This window comes from Lutra lutra, chromosome 6, assembly GCF_902655055.1.
Source record: "Lutra lutra chromosome 6, mLutLut1.2, whole genome shotgun sequence".
In the NCBI taxonomy this organism is placed as follows: Eukaryota; Metazoa; Chordata; class Mammalia; order Carnivora; family Mustelidae; genus Lutra; species Lutra lutra.
This window is the reverse complement of record NC_062283.1, coordinates 28,335,394-28,359,619: the sequence shown is the minus strand read 5'-3', so window position 1 is coordinate 28,359,619 and position 24,226 is coordinate 28,335,394. Positions and strand designations below refer to the sequence as shown.

General features: G+C 44.0%; 3 protein-coding genes across 22 annotated transcripts; 1 reads left to right on the top strand and 2 right to left on the bottom strand.

Annotated features, from left to right (window-relative positions):
* Positions 1 to 275: 275 nt before the first annotated feature.
* RPP21 (ribonuclease P/MRP subunit p21) lies at positions 276 to 6,425 on the bottom strand. Of its 9 annotated transcripts, none has more exons than XM_047732326.1 (7): positions 6,284 to 6,425; positions 6,107 to 6,207; positions 5,930 to 6,012; positions 5,071 to 5,196; positions 2,193 to 2,270; positions 741 to 878; positions 276 to 510 (listed from the first exon to the last, which is right to left on the bottom strand). In XM_047732326.1, coding segments are annotated over exons 1-7 (585 nt in total). In that variant the 5' UTR covers positions 6,341 to 6,425; the 3' UTR covers positions 276 to 508. The 9 variants fall into 9 exon arrangements, with proteins under 9 accessions (XP_047588282.1, XP_047588283.1, XP_047588286.1 ...); XM_047732327.1 differs by having other exon boundaries at positions 277 to 510; positions 741 to 863; XM_047732330.1 differs by lacking the exon at positions 741 to 878 and having other exon boundaries at positions 361 to 383.
* On the bottom strand, positions 5,123 to 21,514 carry TRIM39 (tripartite motif containing 39). 12 transcript variants are annotated; one of them, XR_007127931.1, is made up of 11 exons: positions 21,273 to 21,366; positions 18,637 to 19,096; positions 17,494 to 17,589; positions 12,135 to 12,365; positions 10,935 to 10,957; positions 10,242 to 10,357; positions 9,361 to 9,545; positions 8,995 to 9,062; positions 6,284 to 6,425; positions 6,107 to 6,207; positions 5,123 to 5,196 (listed from the first exon to the last, which is right to left on the bottom strand). XR_007127931.1 is itself a non-coding variant. In XM_047732279.1 (9 exons), exons 2-9 carry the CDS (start codon positions 19,087 to 19,089, stop codon positions 6,471 to 6,473), a joined length of 1,188 nt encoding a protein of 395 aa, XP_047588235.1. In that variant the 5' UTR covers positions 19,090 to 19,096; positions 21,273 to 21,366; the 3' UTR covers positions 6,356 to 6,470. The 12 variants fall into 12 exon arrangements, 10 of the variants coding, with proteins under 10 accessions (XP_047588235.1, XP_047588234.1, XP_047588233.1 ...); XR_007127930.1 differs by having other exon boundaries at positions 8,995 to 9,545; XM_047732279.1 differs by lacking the exons at positions 5,123 to 5,196; positions 6,107 to 6,207 and having other exon boundaries at positions 6,356 to 6,486.
* On the top strand, positions 20,654 to 23,678 carry LOC125101550 (uncharacterized). The gene is made up of 4 exons (XM_047731967.1): positions 20,654 to 20,664; positions 20,980 to 21,567; positions 21,793 to 21,914; positions 23,156 to 23,678. Exons 1-3 carry the CDS (start codon positions 20,654 to 20,656, stop codon positions 21,890 to 21,892), a joined length of 699 nt encoding a protein of 232 aa, XP_047587923.1. The 3' UTR covers positions 21,893 to 21,914; positions 23,156 to 23,678.
* Positions 23,679 to 24,226: the final 548 nt, after the last annotated feature.

The following is a 24,226-nucleotide window of genomic DNA, read 5'->3' as shown; positions in this document are numbered from 1 at the left end:
TTGGGGAGTAGAAATAAAGGAAATTTCCAAAGGAATTTTTTTTTTTTTAAGATTTTATTTATTTATTTGACAGAGAGAGATCACAAGCAGGCAGAGAGGCAGGTAGAGAGAGGGGAGGAAGCAGGCTCCCTGCTGAGCAGAGAGCCCGATGCGGGGCTCGATCCCAGGACCCTGAGATCATGACCTGAGCCGAAGGCAGCGGCTTAACCCACTGAGCCACCCAGGCGCCCCTCCAAAGGAATTTTTATATGTTAAAGTAGACTTACAAGATTCTTGGGGGAGCAGGGCTATGATTGTTTTTTGCCCTTAGGAAAGTTTTAACATTCAGGCAGTTGAGTCCCTAGAGGAATGTCAATGCCTATTTTCAAGGACTTGTCAATGGGCTGCAGATAGCAAGGAAATTCAATGATTTTTCTTCCACCTTTGTTTCCCACATCAATTTCTATCATTTAATAATATGTCCTGAGGATTGCTCCATATTACTATATGCAGGTCTTTTTCATTCTTTTTTTTTTTTTTTAAAGATTTTATTTATTTATTTGTCAGGGACAGAGGGAGAGAGAGCGAGCGAGCACAGGCAGACAGAGAGGCAGGCAGAGGCAGAGGGAGAAGCAGGTTCCCTGCCCAGCAAGGAGCCCGATGTGGGACTCGATCCCAGGACGCTGGGATCATGACCTGAGCCGAAGGCAGCCGCTCAACCAACTGAGCCACCCAGGCGTCCCTTCTTTTTCATTCTTTTTACAGCTGCATAGTGTTGTTGTCGTCTAGATGTACTAGTTTATTTGGTCTCATACTGATGGACATTGTGTCATTTCCAGTGTTATAACAAATAATGCCAAAATGAATACGCTCATGCATGTTCACTGTGGAAATATATACTGAGTAGATTATTAGAAATGAAGTTTCTGAGTCTAAGGGTGATTAATAGATGTAATTTTCTTAGATGGTACTAAATTCTATTCTATAGGGATTCTATTAAACATTTTGCCCTCCAATCAGGAATGCTATGGTGGGACCATTTCTCTACAACATTACTAACAGCTGCTTTGACAAACTTTGGCACTTTTGTCACTCTGATCAATGTTATGCCAGTAAAGTGACATCTCAAATCTCTGGGGGAAAGACAGGCTTTTAAATTAATGGTATTAGAACAACTTGGATAGCCTCTGGGAAAAGATAAAATTAAAGCCACACTTCACATCACACACTAGACTAAGCCCCAATAAATCAGAAACTTAAACATAAATAATGATACCATACAAGTACTGAAAGAACACATTGATAACATCTAGAACTTGTGGGTTGGGAAGACCTTTCTAATTATGATTCATTCAGACCAGAATAAAAGAAAATACTAACAAATGTGATTATAAGATATTAAAAATACATATGTTTATTTACTTATTTGAGAGGGAGATAGCACAAGCAGGTGGAGTAGCAGGCAGTGGGGAGGGAGAAGCAGGCTCCCTGCTCGTTTGATCCCAGGAGCCCAGGATCCTGACCTGACCAGAAGGCAGATGCGCAACTGACTGAGTCACCGGGCATCCCAGGAGGCTCTTAACTATAGGAAACAAACTGAGAATTGCTTGGGGGGGGGGCGGGGAGGTTGGCAGGATATGGGGTAACTGGATGATGGGCATTAAGGGGGGCGCTTGATGAGCACTAGGTCTTATATGCAACTGATGAATCACTAAACTCTACCTCTGAAACTAATGATATGCTATATACTTTTTAAGAACTTTTTTTTTTTTAAGATTTTTAAATTTATTTATTTGACAGACAGAGATCACATGTAGGCAGAGAGGCAGGCAGAGAGAGAGAGAGAGGAGGAAGCAGGCTTCCCGCCAAGCAGAGAGCCTGATGAGGGGCTTGATCCCAGGACCCCAGGATCGTGACCTGAGCTGAAGGCAGAGGCTTTAACCCACTGAGCCACCCAGGTGCCCCTTTAAGAACATTTTTATTTAAATTCTAGTTTAAGGGTACAATATTGGTTTCAGGAGTAGAATTCAGTTATTCATCACTTATATACAACACCCAGCACAAAGGGTACACATTTTGAATTACTAAATTGTTTAGAAACATTAAGGAAAGCCACTGCATACTAGGATTTGATTTCCTGCTTGTTATGCGGAGTCCATATATTTTGCATATATTAACTATCTTATTATGATATAAGTAAAAATGAGAAGTACCTGGCCTGCTCAGTCTGAGCAGCATGTGACTCTTGATCTTGGGGTTGTAAGTTTGAGTCCCATGTTCTGTGTAGATTACTTGAAAATAAAAAAAAAAAAATCTTTTTTTTTTTTTTTTTTTAAGATTTTGAGAGAGCAGAGCTCAAGAAAGAGCATGACTATGTGGGTGGGTAGGGAGAGGGAGAGGCAGACTCCTCACGGAGCAGGGAATCCAACCCAGGGCTCAAGCCCAGGACCCTGGGATCATGACCTGAGTGAATTGAAGGCAGATGCTTAACTGCCTAACCAACTGCACCACCCAGGAAACCCAAAAATAAAAAAAATCTAAAAAAAAAAAAAAAAAAAAAGTAAACATGAAGGACAGAGGTTAGGAAGGAGGAATAGGAATATTCTCTCTAGTTAGAGGAACCTATAGTGATAAAAACATAACAGATGAATGAACCCCAAACTCCTAAGTGAACTGTATTCCATATTATTTCATCTATTTTCCTAATTGGGACATTATTCTCAGTCTCCCACATGAGAGGTATCACTCTATGATTTAGCCACAAAATCAAAACTCCCAAGTTCCCCTATTACCATCCCACTGTGGGCATGTTCGATCATGTGCAACCACAACACACTTAAACTTAGCCAAAAATCAGAACTAGTGTTCAAGAGCCAATGAACTCAGAAATGAGATTCATGGGCGCAGCCAAGGAATATGAGCTGAAGACAAAAAGGGTCCAGGTCTACCCTAAACCAGGTAGACATTATCTCCAGAAATAAGTGATAAAGTACTCAGAAACATTTAGTTACTTGCGCACTAATTACTATTTTCCCTGCACATAATTTATTGACATATGAAGCAATCAGTGGACACACTGAATCAGGGATGAAGGCAAAATAAAGATGTAAATTTCCACATTAGTGGACTCCAGGGAATGAATGAATCTCCCAGTATTCATGCCCCATTGCAGCCCCTTCCCTGTAGAATCTGGGCTTGGGTTACATGACTTGCTTTGTCAAGGGGACATTAGCAAATGTGAGGAATACAGAGGCTTGATAAGTACCTGTAACTTGGAGCTTGTCCTCTTGAAATGCTCTCTGTGAAGCCAGAGAGCATGTAAGAGGTTCAATCACCCTGAGACAGCCATGCTGCGAGGACCTGAAAACCAGCTATGTCGCGAGGCCACACTGAAAAGCAATGAGGTGCCAGACATGCAAAAGAAACTTCTTGGGTCTTCCAGATCAGGTGCCACAACCACTAGCCAAATGCAGCTGATGCCATATGGAACAGAGGAAACTACCCAGCAAAGCTCTCAGATAGCTTAGTCCACAGAATCATTGTTTTTTGAAGCCACATTATGCAGTGACCTTTGTGCAGCAGTAAATAAGTACAACACAGGATTTATAAGAGAAAGGAAGGAAAGGGGCGCCTGGGTGGCTCAGTGGGTTAAGCCGCTGCCTTCGGCTCGGGTCATGATCTCGGGGTCCTGGGATCGAGCCCCGCATCGGGCTCTCTGCTCAGCGGGGAGCCTGCTTCCTCCTCTCTCTCTGCCTGCCTCTCTGCCTGCTTGTGATCTCTCTCTGTCAAATAAATAAATAAAATCTTTAAAAAAAAAAAAAAAAGAAAGGAAGGAAAAAAACCTGCATTCTGGGAAGAGTGAATTTTATTTTTATGTTTGAGGTAAATTGATTAGCTGGAACCTAGCAAATAGGTCAGTCTGAAACTCTATCTTTGAGTAAGTTCCCTAGGGATAATAAAACAATTTTGTTGTTTACTCGTTCTCAAGAAAACCCTGAGGGTTTACCTATGGGGCATACTTGTGTAGTGTCCACCATTGTCCTTTCATTAGCACCTTTGACCTTGTTAGTTCAAATTTGTACAATTTCTCTTATTAGGATTTTATAGAAGACGACTGAGACATTGGGAAAGGCTGAGTGAACCGGGAGGATCTGAAGCCACTCTGACCCTCTAAACTTTTTTCCTTATTTAAAAACAACAGCAGGGGCACCTGGGTGGTGCAGTTAAGCATCTGCCCTTAGCTCAAGTCATGATCCCAGAGTCCTGGGATTGAGCCCCAAGTTGGGCTCCCTGCTCAGCAGGGAGTCTGCTTGTCCCTCTCCCTCTGCTCCTGTCCCCCACTCCCACTTGTGCTCTCTTGCTCTCTAATAAAAAAACTTAAACTTAAACTTAAAAAAACTTAAAAAAATATTAAAACTTAATTAGAACTAAATATTAGAACTTAAAAAAAATAAAAACATTGCCAGTGGCATCAGTAGTCGGTCTAGCCCTTTATTCAACAGTGAGGGCTACCTGAATGAAAAATGAAGTCTCTATGAAGTCTCAAACTCTTACAGACAACCCTGAATCATGAGTTCCAAATGTGGCACTGTACTGAGGAAGCAGGGATGAAGGAGCACTGGGGTCAGGGCCCTGGAAATGGAAGCTGCTTGGTGGGGTCAAGTGGTCTATGGAAATCAGGATCTCCCTGAATGGTAGGAATATGAGCATGGGTAAAGACAGAGAGGTTAGCCAGTGACAGAAAAATACAAACTAAAGAAAAACAGAATGAAGAGCTGAAATACTCACAGAAGCACACAAAGTGAAACAGAACTATTTTTATTTATTTGAAAGTTAGGGTGAATCCATCACTGGTGACCAGAGCTCTGAGGCTACACTTTCTTCTCAGGGAGGTGGGCTGGAATGGGGTGGGCTGCGTTTGGCAGGGGCTGTGGTGGTTTGAGATCTGGGTAGATGAGAATTTGAGTTTTTTCAGATTGTAGCACCTCTCACAGCAATCCAGAATCCACCTGTGTGTCCTTTCAGCTCTATGTCCCCCATCACCCCTATCTTCCTGGGGGCATCCCCATTTTTTCTCTACAAACCTCTCACCTGCCTGGCTCCCCAGCTGGGCCTCAGGCCGGTCTCCCCAGAGTAGATGATCAGGATCATTGAGGAAACGTTGGCTGCGTTGGCATGTTAGGCAAGTCTGTACTGTCCAGCGCTGTCCCCTGCAGCCTGGATGAAAATGGGGGGGGGGGGAGTGCCCAGGTTTAGGAGAAGAAAAGGTCTCCTGCACCCAGTTTTGCCTCCACTGTTTCTCAGTAGGAATTCGAACACTCCCCAACTTTGAATACAAATTTGAGGTGTCTTAGCCCTGCTTAAAGTCTGTCAATTTCTTGGTATCCCTTAAGATAAAGTCCAGACTCCTTAATTTGGAAGAGGATCTGCCCTGTTTCCTTCTCCAGCCTTATATGTTGGCCTTGTCTACCCCAAACTCCAGGTTCCTGGACTCTAGTCTCCTTGACAGCACCACAAGCTCTCTTGTCTCAGAGTCCTCACACTTGCCCGAATTTCCATTTCTCACTTCTTTTGCCTATCAGGAAGGTAAGTTAGCATTTTAGTTCCTCAAGCAAAGCATTTTACTACACTATGTCCTATCAGATTGTAATTTCAGTGAGAATAATGAATCTTGTACAATACTTGACACATCTTAGAAAAATATTTGGTAAATGAATGAATGAATGAATGGTGATGTGAATCCTGTCCTCCACCATGCAAAAATGGGGAGGGGGGTTACCTCTTACAGCAACATCATTTCCCTACTGCCCAGCCTTTCCTTAGTTGGTCCAAGTGAATTTAGCAATTCAACCCAGAGCTTGAAAAAGCCGGAAGCTCTAAATTTCACGCCAAACGCCATCTAAAGCGAGCCCACTGGTGCTCCTCATTCACCCCCATTAGGGGCACTCACGTCTCTGGCGCTGGGTGCAGGTGAGGCCCGGGATGAGGAGGGAAGAGCAGCCACGACAGAGGGTCCTCTTCACCGAGGGGTCCCTGCGGACGGAGTGGGATGGTGGTCCGAAGGCCCGCGTTCCCTCTCCCATTCTTCCCGCGTCCCGCCCGCAGCTAGATTCCCTGAGCGTCTCACCGCCGCAAGACCAGCCGCTTTGCAATGGTCCTCTCCGTGTAACAATAAAACCTCGCCAGCGCCTGGTTCATGGGGTCCTGTGCAAGGACACAGTGGGCGGCCTGGAGGAAGGAAACCATTACTTCGTGGCCAGCCACACCCGACCGCCTCCCCGTACGTCACCAGACGCGGACTCACCTGGTACAAGAAGCTGAGCCTCTGGAAAGCCTCGCGGTCCTTAACCGGCCCAGCCATCTGAGCCGCGCGAGGGCCTCACGCATGACCGTCTGCAGGTACCGCCCTTCCGATAGCCCCGCTTCAGGCGCCCGCGCACGGCCTCCTGGGAAGTGTAGTTCCTGGGCCGGTGAGCCTCTCTCCGCGATCCTTACTTTGGCGCCACCCTGCGGCCTCACGGACCCCAGTTGTTCGTAAACCCATACCCACCCCTGCAACCCAAGTCCAGGGTCCCTTTCTGAGTTTTGGCTTCCTTCTAGTCTTCCTCAAGCCCATGATCAGTTATCCTAGGTAGGAAAGTCACTGCTCACTAGAACAGGAGAGGATCTTAAACTGCAAAACATTTTTAGGACAGAAGACTGGTTTCTTTATGCAGATAGGTTGGGGAGATGGTTATGTGCAATTTATACCCAGCTAGAACTTCTACCCTACTCTCCCGAAGCCAAAGGCAGATGTCTGAAGGATCTACAGATTGAAGGAACAGAAGTTATACATTCAAAGAAAGCACTGGTACCAGTGGGAGTGAAATTGGAAAGGATCACCAGGGTGATCAAGAGAGAGAAGCAGAGCTTATTACCATTCTTTTTCACTGAACAACAACAACAACAACAACAACAACAAAACAAAAAAACCCCACTTCCTATTATGCAGTGCTGGAGACACAGTAGGTGATCCTAGTTAACTTCTCATCTTAGGTACCGGAGCACAGAAACTTTTGACATCTCCTGCCCCTGAAACTCTCCCCTCTCCCACCTCCCCTATTCCAGTCATATACTTCACATCCCTTATTCTGACCTCTGTCTCCTGTTTGTTCTGTTTGACATCCTGTGTTTACTTCTGCCTCATAATGACCACCAGTTCCTGAAGTTGGAAGTAGAGGGATGTGAGCTGGAGTGGCAGAACATGAATGAACCTTGGGATAGGGAGAGGGCAGCATTAGGCCAGGAGAGTAAGGCCTCTCTCCCTTCTCAAACCCTGTCAGGCCACGCAGGAAACCAGGCCTCCAGCTCAGAAAAAATGGCCAAAACCTCCTCTGGGATTAATTTCACAAGGATCCCTAAATGTTTAAAATGTAGACATCCAGGCCCACCCCAGACCTTGATCAATCACTGAGGGCAAACCCCAGGATTACGCATTCTTAACACCAGTGATTCTTAAACATCAACACAAGGCCATTGTCGAATTACCACACAACACAGAGATCACTTCAGTGGATCCTTTGTTCCATATTATGTTTTACCAACCAAAGCATCTTGCCACAAAGAACCACAGTCAAGGCACAAAGGTAAGAGGAGAGTTTGGACAAAGTCCTGTTGAGGTGGTAGGAGGAACTGAAACACCCTCAATAAACTGCAGTTTCTTGTCCCAATCTTCTGTGAACCCTTCATTACCCAAATAGCAGATATTCCAAATCATTTTAGTTTGGTTTGGCATGCATTGCTTTAACCTTTTTTGACAACATATGTACCCTACAAGTTGTTTATTTTGGCCTAATGTTAAAATGATTTACATTCTCTGATAGGGGAAATGGCAAAAGGTGAAGGATGGCAACAAATAAGCAAAAGACTGGCTCCTGTGAACACTAGTTCCAGGCCATATGCACACAGGCTAAAGGAAGTTGCCTATCTGACCCTTCCCTCTACATACCCTCTCTTCTACCCTGTCCTCAGAGTGAGAAAGACTCCATTTTCTTTCTCCCTTTTTGGCTTGGACACCTTAGCCAAGGAGTAAGGTTGACAACTAGGGAGCAGCTATACTTAGTAAAATCCTTTAAGGCCAGGGCTTTAGATAGAAAAACCTTTCTCTTTCCTCTAATACCTGACTGTTCTTTCCAGGTTCCCTTGGGAAAGCAGTGAAGGGTAGATCTTGAGGGAGATACCTCATCTCTGCAGGAGAAAGGTGACTGACTGACATTTTGGAGACAACCAACTCTAAGGAGGCAGGCACTAAGCCAGCTTTGCTGAAGGCTGAGGCGGGGACCCGAGTTCTCCTCTCCTTTCTTCTCACACTCTCCTCCCCACAGTCCTACCTCTGGCCAATCCTAATGGCAACTTACTCTGGGAATGGAAGACCAAGGAAACCCCTTTCCCCTTCATTAGTTGCTAGGAATCTGTTCCTTTAGCTCCTTTCCCGACTTTCTTTCTAATCTTGATGCTCAATCTCTGCCCTCAAAAAAAACAAAACTCCTTAACTTCTAGACCCATAAGAGCAACTATCATTCATCTTTATTTTAGTCTACGGGTACACAGACCCCTCTGACCTTCCTCAAGAAATAGGACCATTCTGGGTCAAACAACCCCCTAAAAGGATGTACAGGGGTTTCTTTTCCTCTTCTGGTTTTGAGCAAGTCAGACCCTCCCATAGCCTTTCTGTTTCCGAAAACGCCTCTCCTTCCTTCCCAACCTATCCATGTGCAATAGAAAACCTGATGGACTTCAGGGAAGTCAACCCCTGGGAACTAGCTCCCCACCCTGAGAGGAGGGAGACGCAACTGTGCTCTCATCCCAGACCAGTCCTATCTACTCCTCCATATAAACCATTCTAGAAACCAAGGTGCTTCTCCTAGACAGTGCAGGACTGGAACCAGGCAGACACAAAGACGTTCCAGCAGGTCACAGGAAGGAAGGCCCATAGCTCTTGACCCTGACTCACCCCAATTATTACCACATCCCTACCTGTCACTCCCAATCTGTTGGGGGCCTGATGGTAAGTGGTGCAGCATTCTTCCGACCAGCCCGGATGCCTGGATAGAAGAGGGGCCAAAGTTTCTCAGTAAAAGTATCAGTAAAAGTGTAGATATGAGAGCGGTCTGTGACATTGTAAAAAGAGAGCGTGCCAGCCTCATAGTCTAGGAATATGCCCACCCGCTTGGGTTTCACCTTGATGTGCAAAGGGGTAAAAGGCGTGGTGGTGGCTGCATATTTGTCCCCATTCCACAGCCGCACCCGCCAGTAGCCAGTCTCAGGGAGTGGAGTCAGCTCGCCCTTTCGGCTCACGGAGTCCCGGCACACGCCCACTGCCCAGTGGGTCTTATCACCCACCTCCACCTCCCAGTAGTGTCGGCCTGAGGTGAAGCCCTCAGTAGCCAGGACACAAGGGTAGAAGGTGAACCGCCGTGGTGTGTCAGGGAGATCCCGGAGTCTTGTCTCCACAAACTTGACGCTCTTACGATCTTCTGACAGGACTAGGTTAGGGTGAGCAGTCTCTGGGTCCAGGGTCACATCCGCTGGCGGGAGAAGCCAGAGTGGGGAGCTAGATGAGGATGGGAATAGCTAAATGCCCCTGCCTCACTCTTCCAGCCTGCCTTTACAGAGCCTGCTTCCTTAAAGATCCCCAGAACACCATGGTTTGGTTAACTTTCTCAATCCATGGTGTTACCTAAGGGAAAGGAGGGAACAATGGCTTCCCTTCTCACCCTGGCCCTAAAGTATACAGTTAATGATCTCTTGATTCTGCAAGGGCTGATTTTAGGGTCCTGCCTGATCCCTTCTCCATCATCCTATGACATCATTTCACTATGTGAAGAAGCACAAATCACAGTCTAAGGGCCAGAAAGAACAGAAAATGTTAAGAAGGATAACAGCAAGACAGCATTATGGTCTAGGGATAGGGTGACCATTTATCTGGAATAGTCCTGGTTCATGACTATTTTCTCTGAGTAAGTATTAATGATACTCCCTTTCACTCTCAAGGGGGGACAAGTTTAGCATATTATTTAACCTCTCTGGGTGCCTATTTAGAAAAGTGTGGGCCTAAGAATAGATGACACCTAACCCTGTTACTCACAGTGAAATTGAAAGCCAGGTGACGGGATGGGCACAAAAAGTGACAGATGGGATAAGTGAAGCCCAGATAAAGTGGGATCTAACGACTTTCTTCTCTGCTAATTCCCTCTGCTAGTTTACTTTTGGGAACAACTCACCAATTAGCTGTTTAAGGATTTTCCTTAGGGCAAAGTACTGTCGGGGGAAATTGCTGAAGTTCTTTTCCAGCTCTATAGACACTGAAGTCACCTCCATGGTCTTCACCTTCTCACATCTAGGAGGGATAGGGAGATAGGGGAAGAAAGGGCAGGGTCAGGGGAAGCTCCATCTGAGTGAGTATGAAGATATTCTCTTTATGGAGAAACTAAAGTTCTCCATCCTCCCACTTTCTCCCTCCTCTCTGAAGACAAGTACTCACTTACTGCTTTCTTTTGCCAATCTATGGAGAACCATATGGCCCCTCGACAAAGCCTTATTTTAAGAATGAGTCTCAGAACTTTCTGGAGGTATGGCTATATTTCATGCAAGTAGTAATCACTCTCTCCACTCTCTCAGCCCCTTCCTTTGTCTGTCCTGTTTGGACACATTTCCACCCACAGGCACAGGGAGAATCTGGTTCTACATTCCCTTGGAATTTTCCTTACCAGGTTAGTCCTGATGCTCAAAGGGGAAAAGGTAATGGACTATTACTCCCAATGATTTCCTCTCTAACTGGCTTCATGGATGCAATGAACCTTCTCCCACATCCTACCCGGACTCTGCGTGACTTTCCTTCTCCCCTAACTTCTTACTATACTCCTGGTCTCTAAGCCAAGACCTAACTCACTCAAAGAGATGCAAGAATCACTTACTTTTCCAGGGTACTTTTGACATCCTAGAGGGAAGGAGAAAAGAAAGCAATATTGGTCCTGGTAGTCAAGGGTCCTATAGGCAAAAGGTTCCCCCCCCTTCCCCAAAGTCCTAGATCTGTACAATAAGAATAGGGCAAACTGAGCATCACAATGCAAGGGGAAGAGCTCCAGAGGGATCTGAGTACATCTCTTGCAACCTGATCCCCATTTTCAACTTTTGGTTAGCATTAAGCTTGGTAATTTATATCACTTCCAAATGGTTTCTTGTGTCTTTGTCTTGCTCCTTAAGGATACTGGGAGCTCAATGCAAAGGACAGGGATTGTGTCTGCTCTTTACTCTGTCCCCCAAGTACCAACCACACACCTGTCTCCTTGAGGATCAGTACAGACTGGTGGCATAGGAATGAATCACACTTTCCTGTTGTTGTTTGTTATCCCCATCTGGTACTGGTTAATAAACATTAATAACTGTGTGCCAATCCTGATTTGTGAATACTTGGGGTCCAGAAGACAAAGAAGAGAAATCTCTGCCCCCCCGAGGATTTCCCAGTTTAATGTGGAAGGCAGAACACACATACATGAAAGGACACAAGAATAAGTACCAAGCAATACATAACATGCAGATAAATGTACAACGAAGCCTCACTGATCCAAATGCTGGTAATCTGATTTCTAAAATAAGAGACATATTTCCTACAGGCTTGCTAACACCATTCATCTGCTTAAAAGAACAAATTATTTCAAACATTTAAAGGCATTATTTACATTTCAAAAGTAATATATTATTTATACATAATTTCAAGTGTCCTTCAAACTAGGTTTGAAATTGTTTTTTAGCAGTAGGTAAATCAAGTTCCAGGACCTTAAAGTAATGGCAACTACTACATTTACATAATTTTTAATGTGTAGTTTTTTTCACTAATTCAGACTTGATTTCCCTTCTTTCAAAGGGAATGTTTTTCTTTGGTACAAATTAAGCACATAATTGTTCACAAGACATAAGAACACAGAAATGATTAGAAGGGGATGGGAGAAATCAGAGAAGCCTTTCTATAGAAAAAGATCCTTTGAGTATGTCTGGAATAAAGAACTGGATTAGAGAAGTAGAGCAGAAGAGTGAGCATCCCAGGTTGACAGAATGGCCTGTGCAAAGCTATACTGCACTTGACCTGAGGGGCTATGCAGGGGCAAAGGTCGAACCTTAAGCATCTCGAAGCCCGATTGTAAGCACTTGCCCTCCACCTCAGCAGCCAAGTGGGCCAGGTCCCGGCGCTTGTCTCCAAGGTGAGCAGCATTTTCTCTGAGGCGCTGTAGAATGTCTTGTTCTTCCTCCTCTAGTCGTGAAAGCAACATCTGTTGCTCTTCATCCAGCCGCCTATGAAGCTCTTCAAATTCCTTTAAGATCTGTTGCCGGCGACACTCCACGAGTCTCTGAGAAAAGAGGGAAGGTGTTATATTTAGCAGGACCACTGGGGCCTTTCCCTACCCACCATGTGTATGAATTAACACAGACTTCCAGTGTCATTGGAAATAGCTTAACAGGATACTCATGTTTCTCTCCATTGAAATCTCCTTCTGTAAGTAATGGCTCCATCCCCATTGTCACCCTTACTGATTATTCGGGAATGAAGACCACTAGCGAAATCTTAAAAAATCAGTGTTTAAAAAATTTTTAATTTTCTTGGGCCACCTGGGCGGCTCAGTGGATTAAGCCTCTGCCTTCGGATCAGGTCTTGATCTCAGAGTCTTGGGATCGAGCCCCGAATCGGGCTCTCTGCTGGGTGGGGTGCCTGCTTCCCCCTCTTTCTCTGCCTGCCTCTCTGCCTACTTGTGATCTCTCTCTCTCTGTGTCAAATAAATAAAATCTTTTTAAAAAATTTAATTTTCTTTATTAACTTCTAAAAAAGCTGTACTTCTATGGTTTAGTGAAAAGAAAAAGCAAGATGTAAGAACTCAATAATATAATAGCATCTACTATTATGGATACAAGCTATATCTGTTAGTCCCAATTCTAAAGTTCTTTTTTTTTTTTTTTTTTTTTTTTTTTTAAAGATTTTATTTATTTATTTGACAGAGAGAAATCACAAGTAAGCAGAGAGGCAGGCAGAGAGAGAGGAGGAAGCAGGCTCCCTGCTGAGCAGAAAGCCCGATGTGGGGCTCGAACCCAGGACCTGGGATCATGACCTGAGCCGAAGGCAGCGGCTTAACCCACTGAGCCACCCAGGCGCCCCTAAAGTTCTAGCTAATACAATTTATCAAGAAAAGGAAAGAAATAAGTATTGGAAAGTTAGAGATAAGATGGTCATCATTTGTATATTGCTAGACATCTACCCTCTAAAAACCAGAGAACCAACTGGAGAAGTATCAGAATCAGTCAGATTTTAGCAATGGGTTGTTATAAAATATATACAGTTGACTGTTGAACAAAACAGTCTGTGAAGGTCCATTATATATATACACGGACTTTTTTTCCATAAATAGGTTGTATAAAGGTCTTTTTTCCCTTATGATTTTCTTAATAACATTTCCTTTTACTAGCTCACTTTATTGTGAGAATACAGTATATAATACAAATAACATATAAAATAGGTGTTAATCACTGTTTATGTCATCTCTAATGCTTCTGGTCAACAGTAAGGTATTAAGAGTTAAGTTTTTCAATGATATGGATGGAACTACAGGGTATTATGCTAAGTGAAATAAGTCAGTCAGAGAAAGACAAATATCATATCATTTCATTCATATGTGGAATTTAAGAAACAAAACAGGAGCATAGGAGAAGGGAAGGAAAAATAAAATAAGATGAAACCAGAGAGGAAGACAAACCATAAGAGACTCTTAATCATAGGAAATAAACTGAGGGTTGCTGGAAGGGAGGTGGGTGGGGGGATGGGGTAACTGCGTGATGGGCATTAAGGAGGGCATGTGATGTGAAGAGCACTGGGTGTTATATGCAACTGATGAGTCACTAAACTCTACTTCTGAAACTAAAAAAAAAAAAAAGAGTTAAGTTTTTGGGGAGTTGAAAGTTATATGCAGATTTTCCTCTGCACTGCTAATCTTGTTCAAGGGTCAATTGTATATTGATTTCAGCAACAAACCCGTTAAATAGTTTCAAGTCACTTCAGAGAACTGACAGTTCCCATCCCAGGATTAGGTTCCAGAGTTTGTGAATTAGTTGTTGAAATTTGAAACATGTTTTCTCTCAGCTACCACACAAAATTAAATCTCTAATCTTCCTGAAATTTGATAATATAGGCCTAAAACACCAGCCATAATACTTTCTGAAAGTTATCACTTAGCATGTCCTTCCTTCTGTACTTCCACTGCAACAAATGATCTGCCCAGATGGGAGTCTCCAAGTGTCATATGACTGATGAGGAAAAGTAAACCCAAGAGCGAAGTAAAAGAGAAGCAGAGACAGGGACTCTGGAAATAAAAAGTAGATAGGGACTGAAAGGCAGGGCTGAGGGTGAATAGAGAGGGGCTGCAAAGCCAGTGTGGGTCTTAGAAGCTCAGCGTTTCTGGATTTCAAGCTAGTTCTCAGCAGAGGCTGGCTAGCTCCAGTTCTGGAGCTGCTGCTGCTTCCCATTTCACTGGTGGCTCCTCAGGTGCACAGTGGAACAAAATATACTCTTAAAACATTTACCCTGTGAAAATTATAAAAGGAAAACTCACTAAAATGAAGGTAGGATGCCAGCAGGGGGAGCTCAACCGCTGGTCAGTTATAGACCCAACCAGAAGAGATGTACCTTGTAAGTCCATAATATCTTACCACCCCAACAGGAGAAAGAAAGGTTTGTTTTTTTGCAGGGCAACAAGCCCAGCCAGTGACAAACTGTTAGTCAATGAAAAGTCCCTATACTCTGAACTCCCAGTTTACTTCAAGGACTCTTCATTTATAAGAGTCCCTCCTAAATACCCCCTTTCCTCTTTAGAAGAGTGGTCCTCTCCTTTGTTCTCTAGACTTGCCTATGGCTTTGCCTTAGCTTGCTTGCCCTGAATTGCAATTCTCTGCTATTCCTGAATAATCTCACTGATGCAGGTAAAATAACTGAATTTTATTTCTTAACCCCTAAGTAAAACACAACTTTTTTCTTGGTGTTTGTGCACACGTGTGTGTTAGTATATGTTGAGAGGTGATGTATGGGTAGAATTTAGGATTCATACCTGTGGTAAATAGGAAGCAAAGGGCTGTCTTTTATATAATTCTATAATCCCTTCTCTTTTTTCCCACTCTATATATGTAGGGCACTGGTTCTTAATGAGGATTTTACTTCCCACTAGAGATATTTTGGAAACAAGGGGCATTTTTTTGTTTGCCATAACTGGGAGTACTTTAGTAAGGCTGCTAACATGCCAGTATGTGAGATAACTCTGCAACATGCACTGTCCTGCACTATTTTCTATGTTCTGCTATATATTTAAAAACATAAGCCTGGACTTGAATGTCATTTTACACATAAACAGAGTAATTTGTACCGTTTTAATATACCTGAATTTTTTAGAAATGGCTGAATAAAACTAAGACTGTATTTTTTCTTAGAACTTTACCAAAAGTTACTTATTTTGAAAAATTATGTCACGAAGAGCTAAGCTGCTTGTGGTGCTTGACAACACTACTATGCAATTATTTCAGTCTGAATTTGTATTTGTGGCATTGTTGATGATGTCACATATAGGTACAAGGATAAAACTACATTGTGGTGTCTTTCAGGGTAGCTGTGCCCAAATACTTATATATCAGATTTTATTTAAATCACTTTCCTTTATGTTGTATGTGTGTGTGTGTATTTGGGCATAAGTCTCTTTTTAAAATTACACAGATAAGTTATTTTATCTTTAACTTTCACTTCAGCATCATTAATTACTAATTATTTATGTTTAAAAGGGGCACTGGGCCTGAATTTGGAAATAGGGATGAGGGAGAGGGAGGAAGGAGAATTCAAATGGTCACAAAAGGAATGTCGGTGGTAGTTTCAGAGACCACTGAATTTTCAAAAACACCACAGTTCTGTTCAAAAAAATTTTTTATTCCCCTTTTTATCCTTTACCTTTAAGAAGGTGATCAACAGGAACAGGAAAGTTAATGACTGGGAATAAGCTTCGTTTTCACATATTTTAAGTTTCTCAGGAGCCCTCCAAAAGAACAAAGAACTTTTTTTTAAAGTTCACCTTTGCAATCAAAATTAGTTAAAATTTTAAAAAATTCAAATGCTTGCTTTATTCAAATATATAAAGGACTAAGGTAATACTTCGTAATACTTAATCATACTTGCTTTCTGTCAAAATGTTGTCATTGTTAAAAAAATTAGTGTCTCTACTATTTTCAAACTTGTGTTTAATTTCTGGTGATCCCAGAATCTCAATTCCAAAAACTCATTATTTCTTCTGGAAGCTTTTAATGAGGTCAAATTTCTATGTTGTCTTCTTATGAATTTGCAACTGTGCTTTTTGTGCCATGTCATTGTGCCACTTGACTATAAGCTCAAGCAGGACAGGGACTATTTTTGATCATCATTGTTCCCTAGTGTCAGAATTTGGCCTATACTGGAAGCTTAGTACATACTTATTGATTCATGCAGAGCTAGTATCCCTGATTTTGCCACATATTGGCTGTGTGATTTGGACTAAATAGTTATTCAAGTTTTGTTTCCTCCTGTGATAACTGAGGATAATAATACCTACTTTACTAAGTTCATTTTTGCTAACGATGACCTTCAGGACTCCCTTTCCTTTGTGTTATAGCTCCTCTAGGTCCCACATGTTCATTGGCCTGAACTCTTAAAACTCTAACCTGGGCAGAACCTTAAAATCAAATGCAACCCTGTAAGTTTGGAATGTCATGGCATCCAATGAATTCATACATGGGACTCAATAAATAGTTATTACTGCCACTATTAAGAATTGTTCACTGTCCAATAAAACAAGACAGATAGCACAATATCATGCTACAAATGTGGTAATGCTATGAAGAAGAAGCAAAATTATATACAAATTAAGAAAGTTAATTTCTGAAGGGTCAAGGAAGGTTGCATAGGAAGTGGCTTTTATCTTACCTGAAGGATAGATAGGATCCTATAGATGTAGGATGGAGAGCAACAGTCTAGGAATGAACTAACATCATCTAACATACCTGAACTTACTTAAGAGAATGTGGTCCTAAAGTCACTGGGTAGTTCTGGGAGCTCTTTGTCTGTTTCTTCCTTCTTTCTCCCCAGAGAACCTTCCAAATTCTTCTCTCCTCAATCCCTCTAAGAAACTCCTATCCCTGCTCTCTCCTTGATTTACAAGAAAAAAGGAGACCAACGGGCATGAACTCCCTCAACTTGCCACATGTAAGATGTTCTGTCTGTCCTTCCTTCACTTCCTACATCTTTCTCTTCAATACTTAATTCATGAAAAATAATTTCAGTACAATGTATAATGACAAAGAAGCCTAATAAAATACCATTATTTTTGAGAGAACAGCATTTTTTGAATGAATCAGACCTGGTGGATTAAATAATGTGTGGTTAACTGACTGCAGAGCAGCCCAAATGGAATCACCTGCCTTTACCTTGAGCTCTCCAGGCTTCTTCTCCTCAGAGGACTTGCAGCGGGTGATCTCCTGCAGCTTCTGCTCCAGGGGCTCCAGGCACTTCTGCAATTTTTCCTGAGGGTGGAAGTGGGAGAGGGGGCATTTGGGGTTGGCTGGCACATCCTACATTCAGAGGTTAACTCACTTATTTTAAACCCATTTATTTGCTTCCTATCCATCTCATCACCTCTTGATCCCACTTCCTTCCTTGCCTGTCATTTGGGGTGTCAATTTCTGGTCCCTCCTCCTGCCACCAGCCTGTCCCCATCATATTCCTTGCTCACCAAACTTTCCTCTCACTGAATCTCACAGTTGTCCAGCTGTCACCAACTCCGTGTCTTTCCCCAATCCTATCATTTTCTTACTCAAGTGGCTGCCTTTTATGGTCAAAGTGACTTTCTGTATTCTGGTATCCTTCTTTACACTTGTCCTGCTATCCAACTCAAACCACCTACAAATATAATAAAGTCTTTATTACTTAGACTGTAAACTACTTTAAATCTTGTGTCCAAGATTTTATTAACATAATTAAAAAAATACTTGGTCAGTGCTAAGATATTAAAATCTTTAGTTCTTATTCATGAACATTTACCCTGTGTCCCAACAGTAATTAAATCAGTTACCACATTATCTATTATCTAGGCAGATACAAATGGCAGACAAGTACAGCTTAGTCTGGTGGGGTATCAGCCTAATGAATGTTATCTATTCCCACTACCAATGGGAATATAAGGAACATTCTGAGTAGGGGGACAGAATGAAGAAATCAAACCACTTTTCAGTTCTTCCTCAATTTGATCATCTCCAAGTGGTTTCGTTTCATTCATTTATAAAAAATGATACATTGTAAGACCACACAAACCAATATTCCATGTAAGACTCAAATGATGTTAGGAAAAGTCAGAAAGCAATTTTGAGGCACTGCTCAAAACTTGTCATGCTTGAGGATAACTGATCAGATGTACTGTGTGCCCTCTGTGTATGTAGCTCTGAAGGGACTAGAGAGTAAGGACCAGATACAGTCTTGCCCTCAGGAGCTTAAGATCCTCTACCCAGGGAGTCTCCCATCCTCTGTACTCCTCCCTCTTGCCCCACATTGGTGTCATGTGTCTGGTTCCCCACCTTGTACTCCTGTGTGGCATCATCCAGTGGCACGACGGTATGGGCCCGGTGGGTGTGGGAAATTGCACATATCAAACATACAGCCTCCTGGTCCTCATAGCAAAAGAGGCTAAGGGCCTCATGGTGCTGGGGGCAGAGGCTTTCATCTCGGATCTTCCGCTTGACAGCCTGGAGCTGCTTGGCTATTTCCACCATACTGCCTAGTTGTCGATTAGGCCGGAGACTGCGGTAGCGGGATGTCTTTCGACAGACAGGACAAGGGAAGTCCCTCTCTAGGTCCTCCCACCAGCGGGTGATGCAAGCTTTGCAGAAGTTGTGCCCACACTCAATGATGACAGGCTCCTTTAGATACTCCAGGCACACAGAGCAACTCGCTTCCACCTGTAAGTTTTCCAGCGCTGCAGCTGTGGAGGCTGCAGAGGCCCCAGCATCTAAGAGACTTGTCTCTGCCATTATTTAACTTAGGGATGGAAAGGGGGCAGAGAAAGATAAATATTAGTTGGAAGTTTAGCTTTTTGGTATCCCTGGCCTGACATTTACTCCCATGATAAATCCTAACTCTGGTTAGTCCTATTTTGGTATTTTACTCTTCCCTTCCACTAGATTCAACTTTTTTTTTTTTTTTTTTTAAAGTAGGCTCCATGCTTAGTGTGGAGTCCAACACAGAGCCTGAACGCAGGACCCTAAGACCTGAACCAAGGTCAGGAGTTGGACACCTAACTGACTGAGCTATCCAGGCACCCCCCACCCTTGTTTTTGTTTGTTTCCAAAACCTGTGACTCCCAGCCACCAATCTATTTTTTTTTTTCCTCCTCAACACAGATACCCAACACCCATCTCTTTTGTCTTTACCTCTGCTTTTTCATTAGAGGCTTCCTTCAATCCTATCCCAGCATACTTCTCCTGATCCAGACTTATCCCACATGTGTCTTAAAACCAGACCAATGTATCCCTGGTTTGACATGTTTTTCTAATAGATGAGAAAGGGGCTTGGGAAACTGAAAGGTGCTATAAAAGTCAAAGTATTACTTAAGATTTCTTAAGTATATTTTAAGGTTTAATATGACAGAAGAATTTTATTACAATAGCTTCCTGAAGCATAAGCTTCTCTGCCACTGTTCTCTCACTCTTTCAAAGGGTGAAAAAAGGAATAAGTTAGGCAAGAGTAACAAGCTCTTCTTTTCAGGAAATTTGAAATTACTCTTTATTAGACTAGTCTAGAGAAAGTGTGCCTCTTGGCCTCTTGTGATTCACACAACATCCCATATCTTTGTGTGCACTTGGATATTTGGAACTGCTGAAGAGTGATAAATAGGTGGCAACTACACTAAAGAGTATATTAGTACATACTTCTTGAAATAATATACTTCTTGGAAAGAGGGCTGAGGAAGTCTTTTCTAAATATTCAGCAGTGATTGGAGTGTTTTGAAACAGCCACTGAAAACTAATTCCTTGGAGGTACTGTACCTCCAACTAATAGGTTCTAGAGTGGTTGGGAATTAGAGAAAGAGTCAAAGTCTCCCTCAAGTGAAGGCTCAAAATACTGGAAATGCATCAAAGGGATTTATAAAGCAGAAGGTTGGTCCCCCACTCCTTCCTTGAAAATCACCACTTTTATCCATGAAATAGTTGATTTCTCTATCTACCCCCTCTTCCCCTCCACACCAAGAGACCCAACAGAAGAAAGGAAATTTAGTACGTCTAAGTGCTAGGAGAAGAGTGGCCATGTAATGAGTTGGGTTAAAAATGATTATTGTATATACTGATGGCACACATGAAAAGTGTTTTAATTTGGAATAGGAACTGATAACTTATTTGGACCTGAACTCTTCCCTCAACCAGGAGAGAAGTTCAGTGAGATGATTCTTCTTTTCCGAAGGGTAACCAACTTCAACTAGTGAACCTGCCCCCTTCTTCTAGAAATTAGGCAGCCTCCTCACCTGGGGTGAGTTGAACTGTACGCAGAGTTAGGGACCAGGATGGATCTAGACTGGCAAATAAGTGGTGTGAAAGAGAAATGGGGAAAAGGTTAGGAAAGCAGAGAGAGGACTTGAAGTTACAACCCAGAGTGAGGTGTCTCTGGGTTGGTCATTTCTTTCCCTCTATTCCTAGTGTCTCAGTAGAAGGGCAAACTTCAGGGACATCCTTATTTTGTTTCTACCACTGTCTGGGGTCCCACCTTGCGACCCTTTCCTGAGCGTCGTCCACAACTCAGTCCCACCCTCGTCTCCATCTTCTCTCGCCAGATCTGGCGTAAGGGGATTGGAGAGGGGGAAAGGAAACGTAGTGGTTGACAGGGAGGGAGGAATGCGTGTCCAGGTGAGGAGGAGGTGTGACGTGAAGGTGGGATGCCTGCCGCTATGACGCAGCCGAGGCCCGCGGTGACGGCGTCAGAGTTTCACCCGGGGAGGTGAGCGGCAGCGGGACGGGGGAACGGCGGGGTAGCCAAGCAACGCCGGACGCGCTGACGTCGCCGGGGCGGCAAAACGTCCGCCCGGGCCCGAGGCGGGCGGAGGCAGCTGTGGTTACGTGCGGGGGGCCGGTGACGCAGTCGCGGGGCGCTGGGACGCGGCGTGCGGAGCCGGCCGGCAGGGGCAGGCCCCAAGGCCCGGGCGCGGCGGCGGGACAGCACCTACCTTCCCGGCTTCAGGTCCGGGAGTGCGGGGCGCGGAGCCGCCGGAGCGCAGCCTCCCTCCTTCCTCCTCCCCCCGCCCCCGCCCCGCAGCGCGACACACAATACTCGCCGGAAGCGGAAGCCGCGCGGAGAGGCTCGTGTCAGTGGAAGTCGGGGTGTCGGCTGGCCGCCGCGGGAAGGCCTAGCGGTGCCTGCGGGAGGTGGAAAGGGAGGGGGGTCAGAGGTGAGAACCAGCTGGAGGAGTCAGGAACGAGAAGGGACCCGGAGGGGCAGGTGTCTGAAATGTGGTCGTCCAGGTGACCGGAGGACTCCTCTGGAGAAAGAGGGCCGCGCATGCGCCTGATGGAGCGCTGAAGCCCCATTGCCTGCAGGGCGCCGGCGGGAGCCTGGGACGGTGGCTGTCCCGCCAGGCTCGGGGGCCCGGCTCTGGCCACGCTTGCTGGTCCTGGGTGGGGCTGGGAGCCGCTGAGGGCAGGGCAAGGGCGGCTGCGGACTTTGAGCTACACTTATCCTCTCTTCAGGTCAGTCCAGAGAGAAGGTGGCGAGCTGAAGCGGCGGCCAGTTACGTGGCGGACCTGCGGGTCTCAGCTGGCACGTCACTTCCGACTGGTTGAGTTTTAGCCTTTTAACATTCCAGGATTAGGTAAGTTGTCCCTGCCCTGGGCTTCAAATACTCTTCGCTCTACCCTCTCCAGGCGGGCTTAAAGACATTGTTTACCTCCCCCAGTGGAGTGAAAGTCTTGCCTTTCTGCTGCTCAGGTTTTATCTTCAACTCGCTCGCGGCTGACCTCAAGCAAGCTTGCAATAAACCGCGGTTAAAGTGGTTGCTGCCTAACGCTCATTCTTTCCATTTTGGAGGCTCTGACTCCAGATTGTCCCAAAGAGCAGATGATGCTTGTGTGGGGACTCCAGACTTTTGCATTATAGCCTCCCTGCTTTCCTCTTCTACTGGAAGCTTTGCAGGCCTGTGACTTTGGAGGAAGAGCCTGCTGAAAGAAGTATGTTGAAACTAGGGATGAGATGCTGAAAAGAGGATGGAGCTGGGGAGGACCTAGTGCAGGGTGGAATAGTGATGAGACTGGAGAGGAGTTGGTGCTATGAGTGTCTGATATTGTTCATCAAAAAGTCAGCTTGTCCCACCTTCTCTCCCCCAATACTTGGCATGCAGAATGAAAGACATGGGCAAATTTTGGTGTACCCATTTCTAGGAGGAAATGGCTGAAGGGCCCATCTTGTTCCTGTGTAAGTTGTGATGTTTACAAACACAGTGTAGCCTTTAACCCTACATCCTGGGAGCCAGAAACTGTTTACTTGGAGAAAACATCAAATGTGCGAGGTATAGGGGTTTAGGATCAGGCATACTAATATAATTGGTCTCCTTGAGCTTTTTTTTCTGGTAGCCAATGATTTGAAGAGGATTAGACTTGGGAAAATTATTTTTCTCATTGTTATTTGACTGTTAGGAATTTTAGCTGTGGTAAAATTTAGTTTATAAAACGCCTCAATCTTTTTTTTTGAAATTTTATATAATTATTTGAGAGAGAGTGCACGAGAGAGAGAGAGAGATAGATCAGGAGCACGTCAGAGGGAAAGGGAGAAGTGGAGGCCCGGCTGAGCAGGGGGCCTGCTGAGGGACTCATCCCAGGACTCCAGGTATCATGACCCAGGGGGAAGGCAGAAGGCTAACTGACTGAGCCACCTGGGTGCCCAAAACACCTGAGTTTTAAGATAGGGTAGTTTGAAAGCCACTAACTGAGGGGTCAGCCACTTTAGCTTTGCTTTGGAGAGAGGGTGGTGACGGTGAGGTTTGGTTCTGGTTTTGATTTGTTCATTTGTAACTTTTTAAAGTGTTGCTAGCATTCCATACTGGCTTTCTGTTTGTAGGTAACCATTCCGAGGAGGAAGAGTATTTCAAAAAGTCTGTGAAGAATGTGTTTGCCTGGAGACTGATTATTAACAAGATTTTATGCTGAATATGGAAGGAAAGGTGAGAGAATGTTTAGATAAAAATATAAAATTACGGGGCGCCTGGGTGGCTCAGTGGGTTAAGCCTCTGCCTTTGGGCCAGATCATGATCTCAGGGTCCTGGGATCGAGCCCTGCATCAAGCCCTGCATCTCTGCTCAGCAGGGAGCCTGATTCCCCCTCTCTCTCTGCCTGCCTCTCTGCCTACTTGTGATCTCCCTCTCTATCACATAAATAAATAAAATCTTAAAAAAAAATTATGTAGGGCATGTACTAGGATATAGAATAGGGGTTGGCAAATCTTTCCTGTAAAGAACCAGATAAGCTGTATTTTCTGCTTTGAGGCTTATACTTCCTCTGTATTTGTAGTGTGAAAACAGTGTTAGTATTAAATGAATGAGAATTGCTTTGTTCCAATAAAACTTCATGTATGGACACTGAAATTTGAATTTCATATATCATAAAATACTTACTTTTCTTTTGATTTAACCCCTAATCATTTAAAAATGTAAAAACCATTTTTTTTTAAAAGATTTTATTTATTTATTTGTCAGAGAGAGTGAGCACAGGTAGACAGAGTGGCAGGCAGAGGCAGAGGGAGAAGCAGGCTCCCTGCCGAGCAGGGAGCCCGATGTGGGACTCAATCCCAGGACGCTGGGATCATGACCTGAGCCGAAGGCAGGCGCTTAACCAACTGAGCCACCCAGGCGTCCCTGTAAAAACCATTTTTAGTTTGTAGGCCATATAAACACAGGTACCCCGATATAGAACAATAATGAAGTACCCAGGATGTTTCAAGAGAGAGTAATTGCGAACAAGGGTGAACACAATGCTGTGATATCTTATTTCTATCTGTTTGAAATATTACATAAAACAATAATAAAGGAAATCTTAAATCTTAACCCACATTTATTATGACTTGTGAAACTTGGTAAGTTGAGATTTATGAATATAGTAGGATATAAGTACATTCTTTTTTTTTTTAAGATTT